We start from the raw sequence: 17,748 nt of genomic DNA, 5'->3' as shown, positions 1-17,748 counted from the left end.
TCTTTGCTTCAGGCTGAACAAACCCAGCTCTACCAGCCTCTCCTTGCCCCAAGGCCTTAGTCATAATAGCGACCCTTCTTCTACTTTTATTAACTCTTACGCATTAGAAACAAAATGCTTTTGTTGATGAGTCAACAAAGAGGTGGAGGAGGTAACGGTGACTTAAATATGACACATCTTTTACACACGTATGTTACTGACCCACTGGTAAACCCCATAATTTTGCTTCATCTTCATTGTTATTTCTTTAAAATAGGGAATGTTTCTAAACATGTTTCTAAACATGTTAATAAAAATAGCTGTTATTTTTTTCTTCTGTGCTCAAGTCCTGCAGCGTAAATTCATTCTCTTGATGAGGTAATAATTCCCACTACATGTGCACTGTACCTTGCTCCTCTTGACATATGAATCTTCTTCATATACATCACGGGAGAGGCCAAAATCAGAAATCTTCATTTTGCGTCCTTCTGCCACCAATACATTTCTCGCTGCTAAATCACGATGGACAAGCTTTTGGAAGAAACCAACAACAGTGTTTATACTACTTGTGAGGAACCGACCACTGACATGTCCATCTATCGCAAGGACACGCTCTGATCACTTTGCACTGCCCTACCTTCATTTCTGCAAGGTACTGCATTCCTCGTGATATCTGCCACGCAAAGGAAATCAGATCTCCCATTGTCAAGGCTCTCTCGTCAGGGTTATCCAAATAACTTGAATTTCTGTTGCCATCGCTGCCCACGTAGCTTGGTCCTACCTTGCGACTCTCCCTGAGAAAACTGCGCAAGGAGCCGTATTTAGCATATTCCACAATTAAATACAGTGGGCCTGAAATAAACAAACACACTGATCAGTAAACAATTACCAGGTAACCATTTTGGGGTTTCTTTTGGTTTTGGGGTGGGGTTTTTTTGGTTTTGGTTGGGTTTTTTCCTCCCCAAAAATGTCTCTGCTAATCAACACATGGTTCTGAACAGAGTCAGAGGCTCCAGACATCTCTGACCTTTACGTGAAAGGCACTTAGTCAGCCGTGGAATCACAGAATATTTTTAGTTTACATCCTCTATGCAAAGTGAGTGGGTTTCAGCCTAAATCAAGCATAATTCAGGCTCTTGCCCATATTCCCTCATCCAGATAATCTGAGACTAGAAAAGAGACAATCTTCTTACAAATCTGATCTGTGAAACAGGCTAACTTAGAAAAACTTAAAAAAAAAGATCAAATTTTTTCTGGAGCATGAGATACTGAGCTCACAAATCATCAGCTAATTCCAGTATTGTATTTAAGGTGCCTTTTCAGAGCACTTAGAAGCATTCTGACATTTCAATCCATTAGTTTCTCCTCCTCATTAGCCACATGAATAATATACACTCAGTGCTTTAATGCTAAATACATTTGTCCACTGTATCAAAGCCCTCCCACCTCATATGCTAATGAATTAACTTGATATTTATTAAAAGCCTATGACTCAGAAACAATTAACTCCCTTTGGGATGAAAAAAATACATTGTAATGAAAAGAAAAAAAAAATATCCCACCCTGCTGGTTCATTACCTTACTAAGACTCAGAGATGACTCAGCCCTGAATTATATTCTCTGCCTACAATTAAAAGTGCCACTTGCAACGGAACAGGGTGGGCAAAGGCAGCAGGCCCCTGCCCAAGGTTGCAACATGCATACCGTGATTTTAGGCTGCATAATTACAGATGGCAAAAGGAAGAGGGTGTTGCCACGCAACCTCATTTAAAACAAGCAGAAATTATTCAGATCAGTTCCTATGCACAACAACGAAAATTTGCTTCACTGGCAGTATATAATACATGTGTGTGAAATTTCCCCCCTTGAAATATACCTTTCAATCATTGTGGCTTTTAACAACTATTTCACAACAAGAAGGTGACAATAGTTTTGTGAAAGAGGAAGAAAACTGATTAACAATCTAACTATCAAGCTATATTTTAATGAAAGGATCTGTAGTTGTCTTTTTTTTGTTTGGTTTCATGGGTTTTTTTCCTCAAAGGGAGATCTCACTCCCTGGATCAGGCCTCAAAGCATTGTTTTACTATGAATAATAACAACTCCATTAAACTTTAAATATAATCCACATTTGAAGACACTGGGCATCAACATAATATAAAAATCTGTATTGATTGGAAAAGAATTGGTAGTAGGTTCGTGACATTTAAAATAGCTTCAGAATAAAATCATGTACTGAAGAAAAACACAGGAAGCATGCTTAGTTACACGAATTAGCATTTCCCCTTCCCTTCAAACATTGCTTTTCTTACACGTCCCTAATTTTTTCAGCCAGCGACGAATTTAAGAGGTGCTCAGTGATTGCCAAGCAATGATCTGTCAAAAAACTGCTCTTTATTTCCTTGCTTGACGTGTTTTCATCTTAATAACGAGCTTCTAATATTTACCATCTTGACTGCAGGCTCCATAAAGTTTGATGACATGAGGATGGTTCACCTGTTTCAGAAGGTTGAACTCTGAAAGCAGATCTCGCAGCTCACTCTGGGAAGCATTTTCTGCAGAAAGAGTCCAAACACACAGCTGCGGTTAGGAAAGCATTACTCAAGAACTCTACATACTGTCTGAAGTATGAGATCAACAATTTCTCCTGAAATCAGCACGAGGTTGAAAAACTCCATACTTCCCCACAGGAGAGAAATCTCCCCATCTGCAGGGTCCTGTAGTCATTCACGTCAGAACCAACGGAATGGGACTGCTGCTGTTCTAGCTAGGTAACTTGCTCTAATCATCACCCTGCCCTGATGCAGATGACTACAGAAAGTGTAGGTCAGCCAAGAATCAGGACCAGAGTCTGTAATGTCTTGCAGATGCCATGAAATTATTACAGACATTTTCTAGTTTTCTAAAGCAACTTTTTAGGGTGAATCAGTGCAAAAAAAAGCTTCAGAAGCGTAGGAAAGCCAAGATTTTATGTTGATCAAACAAAAAAAAAAAAGACTGCTCAGTTAGCTCCCATGATGTAGCCCTCCTCCTAAATACCTTTTTTGATGGACTAAAAATCCACTAGTCTACTGGCTTACACTTGTAGTACACATCCAGATTTGGAGTTTAGCAGCTCAAAGTCCAGTTCGGATAGATTTTACTGCCAGACAACTATGTTGACTTTGCTGATGTCAGTGGGAATCATGTGACAATATATAGTCCCTAGAGGTGTTGTTAGCCTTTCAAGCATTTTGTTTTTGCAGAATTCTGACTAACAAACTTCCTCTTTGAACGCACTGGGGCTTGAAGGTAACCCCTAGTCATAAATATACCATAGGTCAGAGATAACCCTTTTGCTGCCTCATCCTTAATCTCTCTGACACACAGAACCTGCCTGGATAGTTCCAACAAAGCATCATTACGGGGCAGTTGACAAGTGTGTAATCACCTTTACTTACAGCTAATAAAAAACAAGCTTAGCTTTTGCTCGTTGGTGTCGTACTGTTTGTTTTCCCATAAAGGCTGTAAGCACAAAAGATATATTTATCTATACATTTAAAACACACATGCTAATAGTTGGCCCTGGTCATGATAATTTTGTTATGCTGTTCTACTATATGTTTGTATCTGCCAGGAACATTTATTCTGATATATTCTTATAATCTCCCCGCAACATCCGCTCAAATCAGAAATATGATGTTACAGTATATTAAAACATAACAAAAGTGGAAGAATATACTGGCCTTATAAATTATACTGTTTATCCAATTACTCATTAAATATATTCAGTTCCTGGCCAGTACACTTGATTTCCAATTTATAAGAATTATAAATCAATAATATTGATTCATATATGGGGAACAGCTCTGCTGTTGTCATATTATGTTATAGTCTGAACCTTCACTCAGACTTCAGAGTCTTCTGCCCCAGGGAGCGCAATATCGGATAGTCTCTCACTGCTGAGAGGGACTACAAAAAAAATGTTTATGTAAACCAAAAACGAACATCATCACCTTAATGCCTGTGAGAAAGTCCTTTTTTTTTAGCTCTGGAACTGTGTGGTATGTGCAAGAACAGAACAGTGTTCCCCATGTACCATGCCTGTTTGTTTGCCAGAAAAACTAGCTTCAATAGCACACAAATGGAGACAATTAGCTCTGAAGTTTTATGCCCCTTGTTTTTACAGATTGCAAACAATGGCTATTTACACGTCGGTGGGTGTTTCCCCCTTCAGTTTTGTTGTAACGAGGCCATTCCTATCATGCAGGAGGTCAGATTTAATTCATATGAGAAAAGTGGTAATAACGGGCTGAAAAAATCATCCCTCTGTTCCTTTAAATCTCCATCCATAGCTCCAAAACTGCTTTGGCTCAGCTACTTACTGCTCCTTGTTCCCTCCTCAGCACATAACACCAAGCTGACCTAGCAGGTCCTGCCTGGTATGCTCTTAACCACAGGTTGTGCCCAGCTGCACAGCCCGGGCAGGAGGTATCTTTTAAGCAACGAGCAAGAGGCTTTCTCCATTAACATACTGGTATACACACCTCCCTTGTAAAGATCAGGCAGCACAGAGTCCCTAATACTTGGAAAAATTACCCACTTTTGCCTCTGTTACAGGGAAAAAATGGGTGATGTTGGCTGGCCTGAATCCAAACTGTCTGTCCTTTATATACTTCTGACAGCATCATGAAGACCACAGTGGACTACTGCAATATTTCTTGTACTTGGGAGTTGTCCTGTTAACAATGAAGTTATTAAACCCATAACAACAGACAAATATTTGCAGAATGACAAATTCTCTCCACAGTCAGGTTGGAAAATGGAATTTTAGGTGACTGTCTGCAATGTCATTTACATTACAAGGGGACTCATTAGAGCCTGAAGTATTACTGTAAATGTCAGATCAATTTATTAAAATAAGGTGCTTAAAATAAAGGGTTACACCTTCACATTATCAATTCTGTCAATTCTTTCCTTCTTAATAGCTGGGGAAAGCTGAATGTTAAATTACCTGCAAGTAAAAGCAACTTTTTTCACCGCTAAGTCTCGGAATCTTAACTCAGTCACACGCTGTTGATGAAAACGTGCTAGAAAAAGCAGTGACGCTAAGTGCACTAATAAATGTGAAGTAAACCAATAACTGAGACTATTCTATTGATAATGATATACAGGTCGTTACTTGAGTTTTACAGGTAATGGTTAACTACTCTTCCCTTCTGAAAAAAGTTCCTAGACTTCCTCCATATGACCCATTCTCCACTGAAGCTCTCCCAGCGCAGGCATGCACTTCATAACGCATTTATTTCTTTGGTATAATGATGAGAGATGCAGCATCTTCCCACTCAAGCAGTTAAAAAAAATACTTGCACATAATAGAAATGGTAGTAATGACTATAAATTTTTTCTATAATGCCATGGTTTCACTTATAAGCAAGCAGTGAATGGTTGAGCTCAAGGTCTCGCTTTATCATCTTAACATTATCTAGGCATACTTTGTTTTCCCCAGCTTTAACATAGGAAAAACTGAAGACGCCAGGAGACAGCACTGGGCTACTCAAGCCAGCTTGGCAGAGCTCCTAGTAATTGAAAAGCAGATCACAAAGTATAAAAGTAGATGGAATTCTCAATCAGAAAAGTAACTTAATAGGCCTGTGCTGTCTTTTGACATGATTATAACAGGATTTATTTTAAAAGCTCTGTCAAAGAAAACTGGGTAGAGGGGAAAAAAATATCAGAAAGCTTTAACAAAGCCTTGCAATACTTCCATCAATTCCGAACAAAACATAATAGATTTGCTATGTTAAGACACAGGCTCCTTGCACATTGTTAACTAGGTTTGTGGAAATTACTTTCTTGGATCAATGTGATGCTAGCTCCTAAAGCCAAAAAGCTGTCAGAATACAACAGAATGCTGGAAGAAATGGAGGCTGCAGCACCGGCTGGCTTTAGCTGACCTTTCACTTTCATGCTACCCCTCTTAACATCCATTTAGAGTTTATAACAAATAGTTTTCAGATCGTTTCAGACCCCGATGGGAATGTACCTTTTAACATTTTCACCGCTACAGTGGTATAGCCAGCCCTTCCCTTGAGTCGGAATGCTGTTGCCTTGACGACCTTTCCAAATTCTCCTTCTCCAAGAGTCTTGCCCAGAACTAGGTTCTTCCGAGGGAATTCCCACTTTGGATCTTCCTGCATGAGAGAAAAGGAGTGAATAGCTACACCCGAAGCATTAATGTTCAATAGGAGAGCATTTTTCAGGAAGAGGTACACTTCAGCGTAAAACGTTTGATTGCTCTTTTTATCAATATCAGTGTATTCCTATAAAATCTTCTGAATCTCTAGGCATTTTGCAAGTGTTTCTTCCATTACCTTAAAAACAACTCCTTCAAAACACACTATACATGTAGTCTATGGATAATGGATTTTATTTACAGGTCTGGGAAACTGGGTATAAACGAAAAATGAAGTGACACAGGGCAAATGCTTGCTTTCAGAATAACTAAGATTACGTGACCTTGGACTTCACAGAGAAGTAACTCAGTTTTCCTCACAGCATAAGGCTTTCCCTTAAGAATTCATCAAAGACAACAATCCTCCTCTTATGAAATTAGTGTTATTAAGTCTTAAGGATACAAAAGGATGACAGATGTACAAACCAGACAAGAAATTAAAGCGAATAGAGCACAAGGTCTGTGAAGACCTTGATATCTAACATTCAAATAGCTCCGATGCTGCCACGTATGTCATCCAAAGTGGCAGCTCTACCGTGTTGGTCTGTGAAAACATACCAGCTGGCAAGCATCTGGGTAGTGTACAATTCAACACAGAAGAAAGGTAAGACAGCATGCCTGGGCAAAAATCCGTAAAATGTGGATAAAACTCCCACTCCAACTGACACCTACAGTCTGTATATCAGAGATCAGGGACAGATCTTAGCAGGGGTTTGGTTTTGTTTTGTAGTAGTACTATGGCTCATCACAGACTACAAACCTGCTGATTGTTAGTATTATTTTCATGATATTACAGTAAAACAACACTACTGTCAAATGCACAGTTACATTTAGAAAAAAACATCCGCTCAAATCAGAAATATGATGTTACAGTATATTAAAACATAACAAAAGTGGAAAAATATACTGGCCTTATAAATTATACTGTTTATCCAATTACTCATTAAATATATTCAGTTCCTGGCCAGTACACTTGATTTCCAATTTAGTTACTTGAGTTGGATATTTCTATGAATAATTGCATTTTTGTAACATTTCCTGCATGCATAAACAACATTCTTTTGGAACAAGACAGACATTAGAAAAGAGCGTGCAAAATGACATCAGGCTTACTGGTATTTTAAAGGTGTCTACAGACACCTGGTTCTCCATGGAATCTAAAGAAGGCCGGCGGACATTAGTGGAAGAATAACTGATGGGGTAGGACTGGGCTGGGCGCCGGAACGTCATTTCTGCAGAGGCGATAGGGGCCTTTGGAGAGTTCTTGTGGTAACGATGGATGAAATAGGAGGAAAGCAGCACGGAGATGATGAAGGACAGCAGCACTGCCCCTGCTATCACAGTCTTGCATACGTCATCACATAGTTGCTCTGTGGACCGAGAAGAGCTCCTTAGAACTTTGCTTGTTGTCTCCTGATTTAGCAGTGCATGTCACGCACACAGGTGCAAACAGAAACAGAACTTAAAATAATTTAGAAGACTTTATAAGCTAATTCTGAGTGAAATTTGAGAACTTGCAAATACGCCCACTGCACCTACCAATTCTTTTTTTTTTTTTTTTTTGGACACCATCAGGTAATTGTCTGCCTAACTGCCTCTGTAAATGTAAGGATAGCTAGCTTGACCCCCTGTTCCTTATCCTGATAGATGTAGGCTACTTCTGACACTCTTCTTTAGACCCAGCCTACCATATATTGATCTGATACCACTTGTCTCCCTGGAGACCTCTAACTGAATTTTGCTTGGGGAAAACAGTTTATGTTGGAGCCATGCAACCCATCAAACAAAATCTTCTTCACATATGTATTTAATTCATTATGTCAACTGTTAGATATTAAAGAATATTTCTCTTCACCTTTTTAGATTATAAGGAGACCTTGAATATTTCTGCTTTTTATTTAACTAAATAATTGTTTCTGAAAACGTTGCCTAATGCTGCAACTGCTTCTGAAGTAATATGGTTTTTTCCTCTCCATTTACTCCTTCCCCTTTTGGAGAACCACTTTTAGTGTCTTACTGCGGAAACGAAGTTTCCTGAAGTCTAAACACCCCTAGACCACATCCTAGGCGGTCACTTAATGAAAAAACTCCAAGATCCAAAATAGTGTCTTTGTACTGCTGTCCATCAGACAATCCTGACTTCAGATACATAGTGAATCCAGCTACACCTGCAAGCTGCACCTCAGAAGTGGCAACAGCACAATACCTTTGTAGAAGGGTGGTGGGGTGGTGGGGGTGGGGGTGGGGGTGTGGAAAAAAGAAGGAAAAAAAAGGATAAAAGCAAGAACTTTATGCTTCCTTTTTTTCTTATGTCAATAGAAAAATTACTGAAAAGAGCAAACTAAGATAAATTCTAAACAATTCTGGTTTAGAGATGCAAAATATTTCATGTTGTGTTTATTATTAGCAATAATAAAATTGATTTTAAATTGTAAAAACCCCCACCAATTAAATCAATCCGTTTCAGACAACTGCGTAGAGATTTTCTGTCTAAACAAAGGTCAGTGAGAAAAGTAATCCACTCCTCTGCCTAACACAAGGGGTGCTGGCTATCTCTGACATTTTGAAGCCAAGATTTTCAGGAGGTGATTAGGAAGCTGGAATTACCTGAAAATAACAGAAGTCGTTATTCTAATTCTCCTAGCTGTCTTTGCAAATATCAGGTGAGTCTCACTGAAATGCAAATGCTACTGGAAATCAAAGGACGACCAACCTGTTTGTCATGTAGTAATGGGTAAAAAGGAATCTTTAGCCAAGGCTAGAAATAATCCCCTCTGGAAGTTTTCAGACTCTATAGTAGAAGTCAAGGTGCCAGTTCTTAATTAATTTTATATTAGCAGTCTCTGACCAAAGATACTGCTTATTAACATGCCCACAAGTTTAGATCGCTGTATATATACAGATGGTAGATACAAACAGAGAAATAGATTCATATGAGAACAGCAGATAATGTTTAGACTTACCCTTGATATCATCTTTCTCACAGTAACAGTTCTGTCTTGGGAAGCAGTAACAAATTCCATGTCCTGACTTAATTCCAAGATTTCCAGTGCCTTTCCCATGACCACCAATAATGTTTCCACCTAATCAAATACAGACACAAGCTAAGAATCTCACATGTAGTTAAATGGAAAAAAAAAAAAAAAAAAAGCTCAAAGTTTTCCATGGGTTTATCCTGGTATGTATATGAAATCAAACGGTGCAGCGCTAATGACAGCAATTCCTGGGAATTAGGGGAGAGTCTAAATTCTGAAATGTCTGACATCCTGAAATGAGGGGACCTTGGACTGCTTCAGCATTAGACCTGATTAGCAGTTATTTCCATTATGGAAGACTCTACATTAAAATTTATCTATAATAAAAACATAATCATTATCTTTGCATTACATAGTTGGGATACTTACCTAATTTCAAGTACCCTCTTAAACTTTGTTTAGAATCCCATTATTTAATGCCAAGTATCTACCTCAAATGATCATCTCATGGCTGTCCTAAGTGTCCTCAACAAAGCATTACGGTTCTGTAGCAGTGAGGTCATCTTACATTTTAAAATTCTCCCTAAAATACCTTCTCTAGTCCACTTATTTTAGTTTATCTCCACCATTGGTTTAGGTATTTTTTCACTCATGAGTTGATGTACAGTCCAGTGGTACAGACCAGTGGTCCACAGACTTGAGTTCTGTTCCTGGTTCTGATGCCAATTTCCTCTTACCTTGGAAAAGTCAGCATACTGTTCTAGAAATCATTTATTCCACTGTCAAGTGGAGGTAACGTTACTTAATCACATCTGTAAAATGCCATGGGACAGTCTAGTGAAAGCACTAAGAGTAAGCACCGAGTGTAAGTGACAAAAAATGAATTTTGCCTTATCTAAAACTGCATTTTTTAATATTAAGGAAAAAGTGCAAAAACTCGTACAGAACTACCCTTGATTTCAAGCAGGGGTTCTTCGTGCAGAGTAATTGCAACTGTATTTCCAAGTAAGTAACTTTTTTTCTGCCTGTATTACAAAAATGACCATCAGTTGTGACATTTTTAACGTATAAACTGCCTTTAATCACAAGCAGCATTGTATACACAGAAGCCAACCAAGCTCTGCAAATCTAGCTGCCTTCCAGAAAAAAAACACTAAATCAGACAGGGATTCACAAGATTACAAAGTTGACTTCAATATACTCTTTATTTCAGCTCATTTTCCTCTATCCCATCTAAGTTGACAGTACAGCAAATGACTGTTTCTTTTACATTACTCTGTATGCGTAATGCAAATTGAGGCAGAGGGTATTTTTTGGCAACATAAAGGTAAACATTCTTTTTCAGAAGTGAGACAGGGACTTGAGTATTTAAGTAAAAGAGATTTTGGCAATCTTTCTAGAGAGGCCACATCTACTAAACTGTGCAGCTCAGCTGGTTAATTTTGGGAGAGCCTGTGCTGCATCACTGCTCTCTGAGCTGACTCTTGTTCAAAGAAGTGTTGACGTTCCTAAAAATTCTCCATTATTCCCCCACCAGCCAACTTTATTGTGAAGAGGTGGTGAAATAGTTTCCAATAGCCTCACAAAAGTCATATGTATTTAGCTATAGCCGCCAATGTTTGAGGACCTGGAAGAAGGGGGAAGCAGGGGATGAACAGGTCCTAGCGAAACTGTTCTTGCGCAAGAGACTTGGAGACAAAGGGGGTTTATACAGCAGGGAAAGGGGCAGTACATTGTCATTGCAGGTGTACAGTGGAAACATGGAGCATCCTATATGCATTCCAGAGACCCAAAAGTATATTTTTCACCAACATGCTGCTGGTAGGAAAATTCCAAGAGTTATCAATGTTGTTTTGAAATGCATAGTGCTTCAGATGCTGCTGTTTTAAATCATCATCTGTTTCCATTGCCCTGTAGTGGGAAAGAGCTTTCCCTGCTCCAAGGTCAGCTGAAAAAAGGAAAAAACATGGCCCTATACCACACTGTGTAGAAGCTCCAGAAATTCAGACAGCAAAATCATCGAGTGTTGGACAAAACCAAAGATGATGTCTCGCTATCACTGAAGACAAACATGTACAAAGTAAGGCAGAAGCCTAAGTGCTGTAATTTTTTTTTTCCATTATCAGAAAGCCAAAGTTCAAAGGAACCTGCAAAGGTCAGATTATTTATAATTGTTTGTTTAGCCAGATCCACACACTGCAACCAGCCCTGAAGCAGTTACTACAAGAAAGCCTCTTGCTTAGGATGCTGCTAGGTTGCTTCTATTTGATAGGCACTGCCAGAGCACCAGTTGTTGCAGCTGAGTGCCCTTCAATGTAACATTCATAGTGTTAGTTTGAGAAAGCAATTTTGGGACTTAAGTACATAGCCATCATAATGATAGATGAATTAAAAAAAAAAAAGAGAAGTATTTTAGCAACTGTCTGTACTTAAAGAGTATCCTTGATCTTAACACATCTAGGACTTTCTATTTATTGCTTGCCATTCCCAAGGAAATGTCCCCTGCCAGTAAAAGCTGATTTATTAATGGTACTCCTGCATCTCTGAACTTCCAAAACACACTCATTTCTTTGTCTGTAAACATACTGCTTTTGGGTACCAGCCCAGGTTCTGAATTGCATCAAATTATGTATAAAATTATCCAACTCAGGCATTAAAAAGGCATACATAACATCTTGAAAGCTTGTCTTACTTGCCTGCTTCTATTACCTAATAAAACAGTATTTCTTTCAGGCTTCTGTTGAGCAAAACATCTGATGCTGCAGCATATGTTGCAGATTACATGTTTTAGCATTGCAGCCTCTGGCATAAATATTTCTACTTTTAGCACGACAACTGATTGTGGTTACTACCAGCAAAGAATTCTTTTCAGATGATTAGATAAGTTACTTGCATTCACTTCAAGCATTTCTGCCACATTGAGGATTGTTTTTATGCACTTTAATGAAATAATTATTTTTCTAAGTCATTTACAATACAAAACCCCATTCTTGCAAGTAAGAAATACAAAGATGCCTCTTTATTTATTCGATTTACACAATAATATAAATCCTGCTCTGTAAGAAAATGCTAGCTCCTCTAAGACTCCAATTTAAAATGTAAACTTGGAGTACACAAAGTCAGAGCCAGAAGAATTATTCAAGAAACATCTATGCTTTATTCCCGAATTAGATACTGATAGATTAAAAGATCCACTTAAAAATTATCATCTCGTGGAAGACTGAAATTGCTCAAGTGCCATACACTGTTTTTCTAACCTTTACATCTTCAGGGTGATTTATGAACTCGCAGGTATGGGCAGTTACACGAGTGGAATGACGAAAGATGTATTCAAGAAAAAAACACAACCGCGTTTCAGTTTTTCCTTCATAGATGCTGTTCATATGAATTGCTGCTTGTACCCTCAAATAGATAAGGCATTGGATCATTTTGATTGCCACCTGTCAAAAAAGGCCAGGTGCATTTCCCCAGATGATCCTCCATAAGCACGTTTATTTTAAATTGAAATGTGTTTCTTCGTGCTTATTTAAATTGGAGTTCAAATAGGCATGGATTCTACCCTACTGCACTAAAGTCTGGAAATCGGGCATTAACTTGCCTAAAATCTATACCTGTTGCAGCAAATACCTCCACTGAAAAGCACTACCTGCCAATTAACGGCGGGGCAAAACGGGAATTACTGAGAGAAATTCATCTTTCCATCACTGCCAGACAATAGATGTTGGCTGACTGGCTTCAAAAAAGAACAGGTCCCTGTAGCCTTAACACTCTTGTATGACTCAAATGCAGGTATGACAACGCAAAGATGCTAAATACATGAAGTATTTGTAAAAGTATCTGGGATCAAGAAAGTGGAAACTGAACGGCAATCAGCGGCGACACGGAAAAGCCCACCCTAAAACATTTCCATACTTGTGCAGTCTTGGGGGCACACGGCCGGGTCTTTGCTCTCAATCACATCACAGACGCCGTCCGGACAAGTCTTGATGCTGGGGGTGCACGTGGAATAGTTTGTGGTGATCCCTGTTAACACAGAAATAGGCAGCTGCACAAATACCACCAGGCTTTGTAGCAAAACTTATTGCATCTCTTCAGTGCACGCTAACACACCAAAGCACAGGCTGCTTTTCTTTTTAAAGGAAAGATCTATGAACATAAATATCATCTGCTAAAGTAAACAGGCAAAAGCAAGTGGAAGAAACTTATTTTCCACTATATTTTCTGATTCTGACAGCCCTTCGGGCATGTCACTTGCAGTTACAGTATTACTTGAAAACGAGCTAGCTGACCGTTTTGAGACTGAAAAGTGGCTTTCGCAGCTGAGGATGTCTCTACTCAATTTCACACATACTTGAACATGAAAGGTACAAGCAGTCGAAGGGAATTTGTGACACTCGTGAGTTTTGAAGGGGTAAAGCATCAGCACAGAAGCATTGTTCTGGAAGAGGCAAGAGTCACCTGTCAGATCTGTGTGCCAGCCCACAGAAACCAGTGACACCAGAAACACTGCTCCTGCGCTCACCCACTGTCTGTGGCACATAACCTGCTCAGAGGCTCACTGCTATCTTCCAAACTCAATTCGTGGTTGCAGAGATTATCTTGCAACCCATAAGTTAGCCATCCCAGTTACACTGCTGCAAACCCAACTCACTACCTGGCGTTTTATGTATCACGTTCGACATCACGGCAGCCAACATCAAGAACGACCATTCCAGCTTAACCTCATTTTCCTTCCCAGTGCATATTTCATTTGGGTAATACAATTCATTTTTTTAGCCCCAGCCTCTGTGTAGTTTACTATACCACATTGTCCAGCTAGAATAAATCAGTTTATATCTATGGAAGTCAAGTGCACAACTACAACTAAAGAGAAGCTTCACACAACAGAAATTACCTTTTCCACTGCCCTGTCTCCACTGGCATCTCCCTGTTAGCACTCCCAGGCCACCACACTCTTCGCATTCAGCACGGTGCTTACTCACGGCACAAGAGTCAGGGCAGTCCTCCTCTTTTTTTAAAACTGTTGGGAAAAGTGCGTGCTGTCAGGTCAGGACAAGGGTGGTGAATACACAAGCAAGTCAGCTCAGATCAGAAGGAAACCATTGCCCCTAAGGGCAGCCAGGAAGGAAAGAAAGGACTGGAAGACTGAACACTGACTGACCCGACTATCCATAAACTTAGATAATAAAGAAAAGTCAAGGTGTTCCTTTTCTATGAAATACAAGATATACAGCAAGACCATGATGGCATGGTTATCTTTGCTTGCTAGCACACTGTCAATGCCTAGAACTGTAGGAATGTGCTAACATACTGATAACAGAAAAACGGAGACCGTAAGTACTTATAGCTTCATACAAAACTTTTAATTAAGGGAAAACACTTAGTTCTTGGGCTAATGCAGTAGCAGTCCAAAGAGCACCAGCTAGAAAGGTGTGATTTCAGACAGCACAAGGCTCTTGAAAAAAAGAAAAGTCCACTGCAAGCTGTTGTTTCTTCTTCTTCAGCCCATTCACTCTTGGCATACGAGTTCTGATGTGACACAAGGGAATGGAGGCAATTATCAGGTAGAATTCTAAGGTTTTGCATAAAGTGCAATATGGTTTGGAAAGAAATAAGTATGCTTCCAGTGTATGTATCCTCCTCTGCTCTGGCTGTTACAGAATATTTCTAACATTCTGCCCTTATGAATTTTTCAGTAAAACGAAGTCAGTGCAATTGCTACAGGAATGTTAAGCAAAAATCTCTCTTAAAAAAGGAAAACCTGGAGTGAGAAGTGGGGAGAAAGATGACTGAATAAATATAGTTAGGCCAGAGAATTGTGGTTTCATATATATATATATATATATATATATATACACACACACACACACGCGCGCACATTTTTTTTCTTCCATAGGAATATGTGGAATACAGAAATACAAAATAAAGGTCACAGAGACACACAAAAAATATTCTTCTAAACGAAATGCAATCATGATCATTAGGAATTGCATAAGATACACCACCCTTCTGTGCATTAATTCTTCACACAAGTATCTGCTCCAGGCAGGTCTGAATGAGAACTCCAAACGCGATCTATACCTTGTAGCTTAGACTCATTTTTATTGTTAATTCCCTTGGTTTATAGCTCACCCTACTAATGCATCACCTAACACTGCTAACACTTGTGAATATGTAGATCTCATTGACTCAGGTACTTACGATTTCCTTCCAATACAATGGTGAAGAGGGTTTTGGTATGTTTCCTGCTCTGCTTGTCTGTAGCTTGAATAGTGTACTGTATTTCCTTGCATTCGGGTCTGCGCAGCACAGAGGAATCGTTCACGTAAAGGCTTCCGTATTTTTCTTCTCGGCCTTGAAGTATGTTGACAGGATAGCAGCTTACGTTGGGGGACAGTAACTTGTAGGTGATGTTCACCCCACGGAATTTCATACAATTTTCAATGCAGATTTTTCCTATCTAGGCTCAAACACCAACAAAGAAATCACAGGCAGCGGAAACAACACTATACATTAAAAATATTCTGTGCTGCCCAGAAATGTCTGAAAGAAAACTGAGCATATGCAACCTTGCAGAGTTCAACATTTATCTTGGGTTTATGGAGTTTATATTTTACTACCAATGCAGTACACGAGTTCTTCAAATGTGATTTATTCTTAATGAAAACGGGAGGCAAAGCATTACCATTGTCTTCAGGCTAGCAGTGGAACCGCAAAAAGCCTTGACCCAGAGGCTCAGCGGTATTCAGTGCCTACTGATGGTCAGCAGCACGCAGTGAGAACAAGACCCCGTGATCTGGGAAAGCCTGACTTCAGTCCTTGCTCTGTCCCAGGCTGATCAGCGAGAAAAATGTTGGTCTTGCTTGGGAAAGCAAAGAGCTCAGCGTGAACAAAGCTGAGGTTCTTTTAAAATAAGATAGAAATTGCTAATGCATATTTTTCATAATATTAAAAGTCAAAAAGTTTCTAGCCAGCCAAGTTGTCTGAAAGCCTTAAAAGGAATAAGAACCTCATCGTTCCCCATTTGCAATTTTTAAAACATTTTCATCTAAAAATGAAAATATGTTGGTTTGCCATATTTAAACTTGTGCCTGCCAGAATATCTATGCTAGAGCACTCTTCAGTCTGAAACAATTCATTTGAGCAGCACAGGAATGTAAAGCCCTGTTTTCTGTCCAGCTCCTATAGGAACCCATCCAAAGCTCACTTTGGTTTTTCCATTTACAAGAGCGGGATTCGGATCAGGCCCAGAGGCATTGGCTTTCCTTGTAGGGAAAACCACAATGTGAAGGGTGGGGTGTTATTGAAGGGAACTTGGTGATGGATTTTTTTCAAATGCTGCAGTTAAGATGTGTTTTCATGTAACACCACTGCTGGTAAAAGCATATCTGTACATCTTGGGTTTACCATTCTCATTAAAGAATGTAAATTTTTTTTTTTTTTTTTTTTTTTTTTTTTTGTATGAAGACCCCTTCCTAAGAACCTGCACTATTTAAAGTCAGAGCAAAGGCTTTTGTAGTCCTAGGAGCATACTTTGTTACAGGATAGTCCCACTTCATCTAACGTATTCCCATTCACATCACTGGACACTTGGCACTGTTTTTGTTGGGTTTTTTGGTGGCAGGATAACACACGCAGACTATTAAAGCAATCAGAAGCTAGGCCATTTTTTCTTCCATGCTGCCTCCTCTCCACAGCATGCTGAGACTGGCAGGAAGAACGAGAAGTAAAGGCAAGACTTCAACAGTTCATAAACTGTCTAGACAGAAGGTCTAGACATGTCCCTTCCAGAACCACGTCATCTTAGCTGTGGTGCTGCGTTGCAACTGGCAGTGATTTGCAGCTGCTTAGATGGTGTTTCTTTGAGGCAGCAGGAGAATGTAATGATGTTCCATGGTATTAACCTTTATATAGACTAAATTAAACTGTCCTTTCTGCCTCCTCTGTCATAACTGCTTTTTCCAGGCATCTCTTTGATTAATAGCCATTTCCTGCAGAGGGGATGGAGAAGACCCCATAAAGTCAGGGTCCCTGAAGAGCAGATTATCCTTAGAGTAGTGCATGGGACAGTTTTGCTTTCTCTGTACAATGTGAGAAGTTAAAAATGCACACACGCACACTGAAATTTCTATAAGACAGACGGGCTGTTTTTGCCTGATTCCATAGGGAAAGCCCAAGCTTGTAACTTGGCTGTGCACTGCAGGTTCCGGAGCTGGCAGGGTGCTCAGGTGCAGCAAAGCACAGCCCAGGGGAAGGAGCCAGGGCCAGCCCGTTCCTCTTTCTCCTAAGGGTAGAAAAATTGGCGCTGGTAATCAGGATTAACATCAATATAACAAAGGAGGCACATACAAAGGTGCATTTTGTAAAACTCTCAACAGTTAACACAGAAATACCATTATCAGAAGTAGGAACCGAAAAATCCATCTTTTGAGCTCCAGAGTTTAATAAAGTCTGGAAAATTATAATTATAATGTTCTTTTTCACTGAATTTCAGGGACACTTGGATATATAGCCTCTCTAAAAATCTCAGCTGATTTTATTCATCATTTTTCTCAGTAAATGTCAATAGAGCTTCAAGTC

The 17,748-nt window shown here is 39.4% G+C and overlaps 1 protein-coding gene across 1 annotated transcript in view; it reads right to left on the bottom strand.

Annotated features, from left to right (window-relative positions):
- The window catches only part of RET (ret proto-oncogene), an 88,263-nt gene that overhangs the window by 17,634 nt on the left and 52,881 nt on the right, over window positions 1-17,748 (bottom strand). Inside the window, exons 7-15 of the mRNA XM_055792443.1 lie at window positions 15,370-15,628; window positions 14,063-14,188; window positions 13,081-13,191; window positions 9,157-9,276; window positions 7,307-7,563; window positions 6,005-6,152; window positions 2,427-2,534; window positions 617-831; window positions 388-510 (exon numbers count right to left, since the gene is read on the bottom strand). Of these exons, the coding sequence (XP_055648418.1) occupies window positions 388-510; window positions 617-831; window positions 2,427-2,534; window positions 6,005-6,152; window positions 7,307-7,563; window positions 9,157-9,276; window positions 13,081-13,191; window positions 14,063-14,188; window positions 15,370-15,628 (1,467 nt within the window). The remainder of the gene's footprint in view (window positions 1-387; window positions 511-616; window positions 832-2,426; window positions 2,535-6,004; window positions 6,153-7,306; window positions 7,564-9,156; window positions 9,277-13,080; window positions 13,192-14,062; window positions 14,189-15,369; window positions 15,629-17,748) is intronic.

This window comes from Falco peregrinus, chromosome 1 (genome assembly GCF_023634155.1).
Source record: "Falco peregrinus isolate bFalPer1 chromosome 1, bFalPer1.pri, whole genome shotgun sequence".
Lineage (NCBI taxonomy): Eukaryota > Metazoa > Chordata > Aves > Falconiformes > Falconidae > Falco > Falco peregrinus.
Note: the sequence above shows the minus strand (reverse complement) of the source record. Positions and strands in the feature narration are given on the sequence as shown.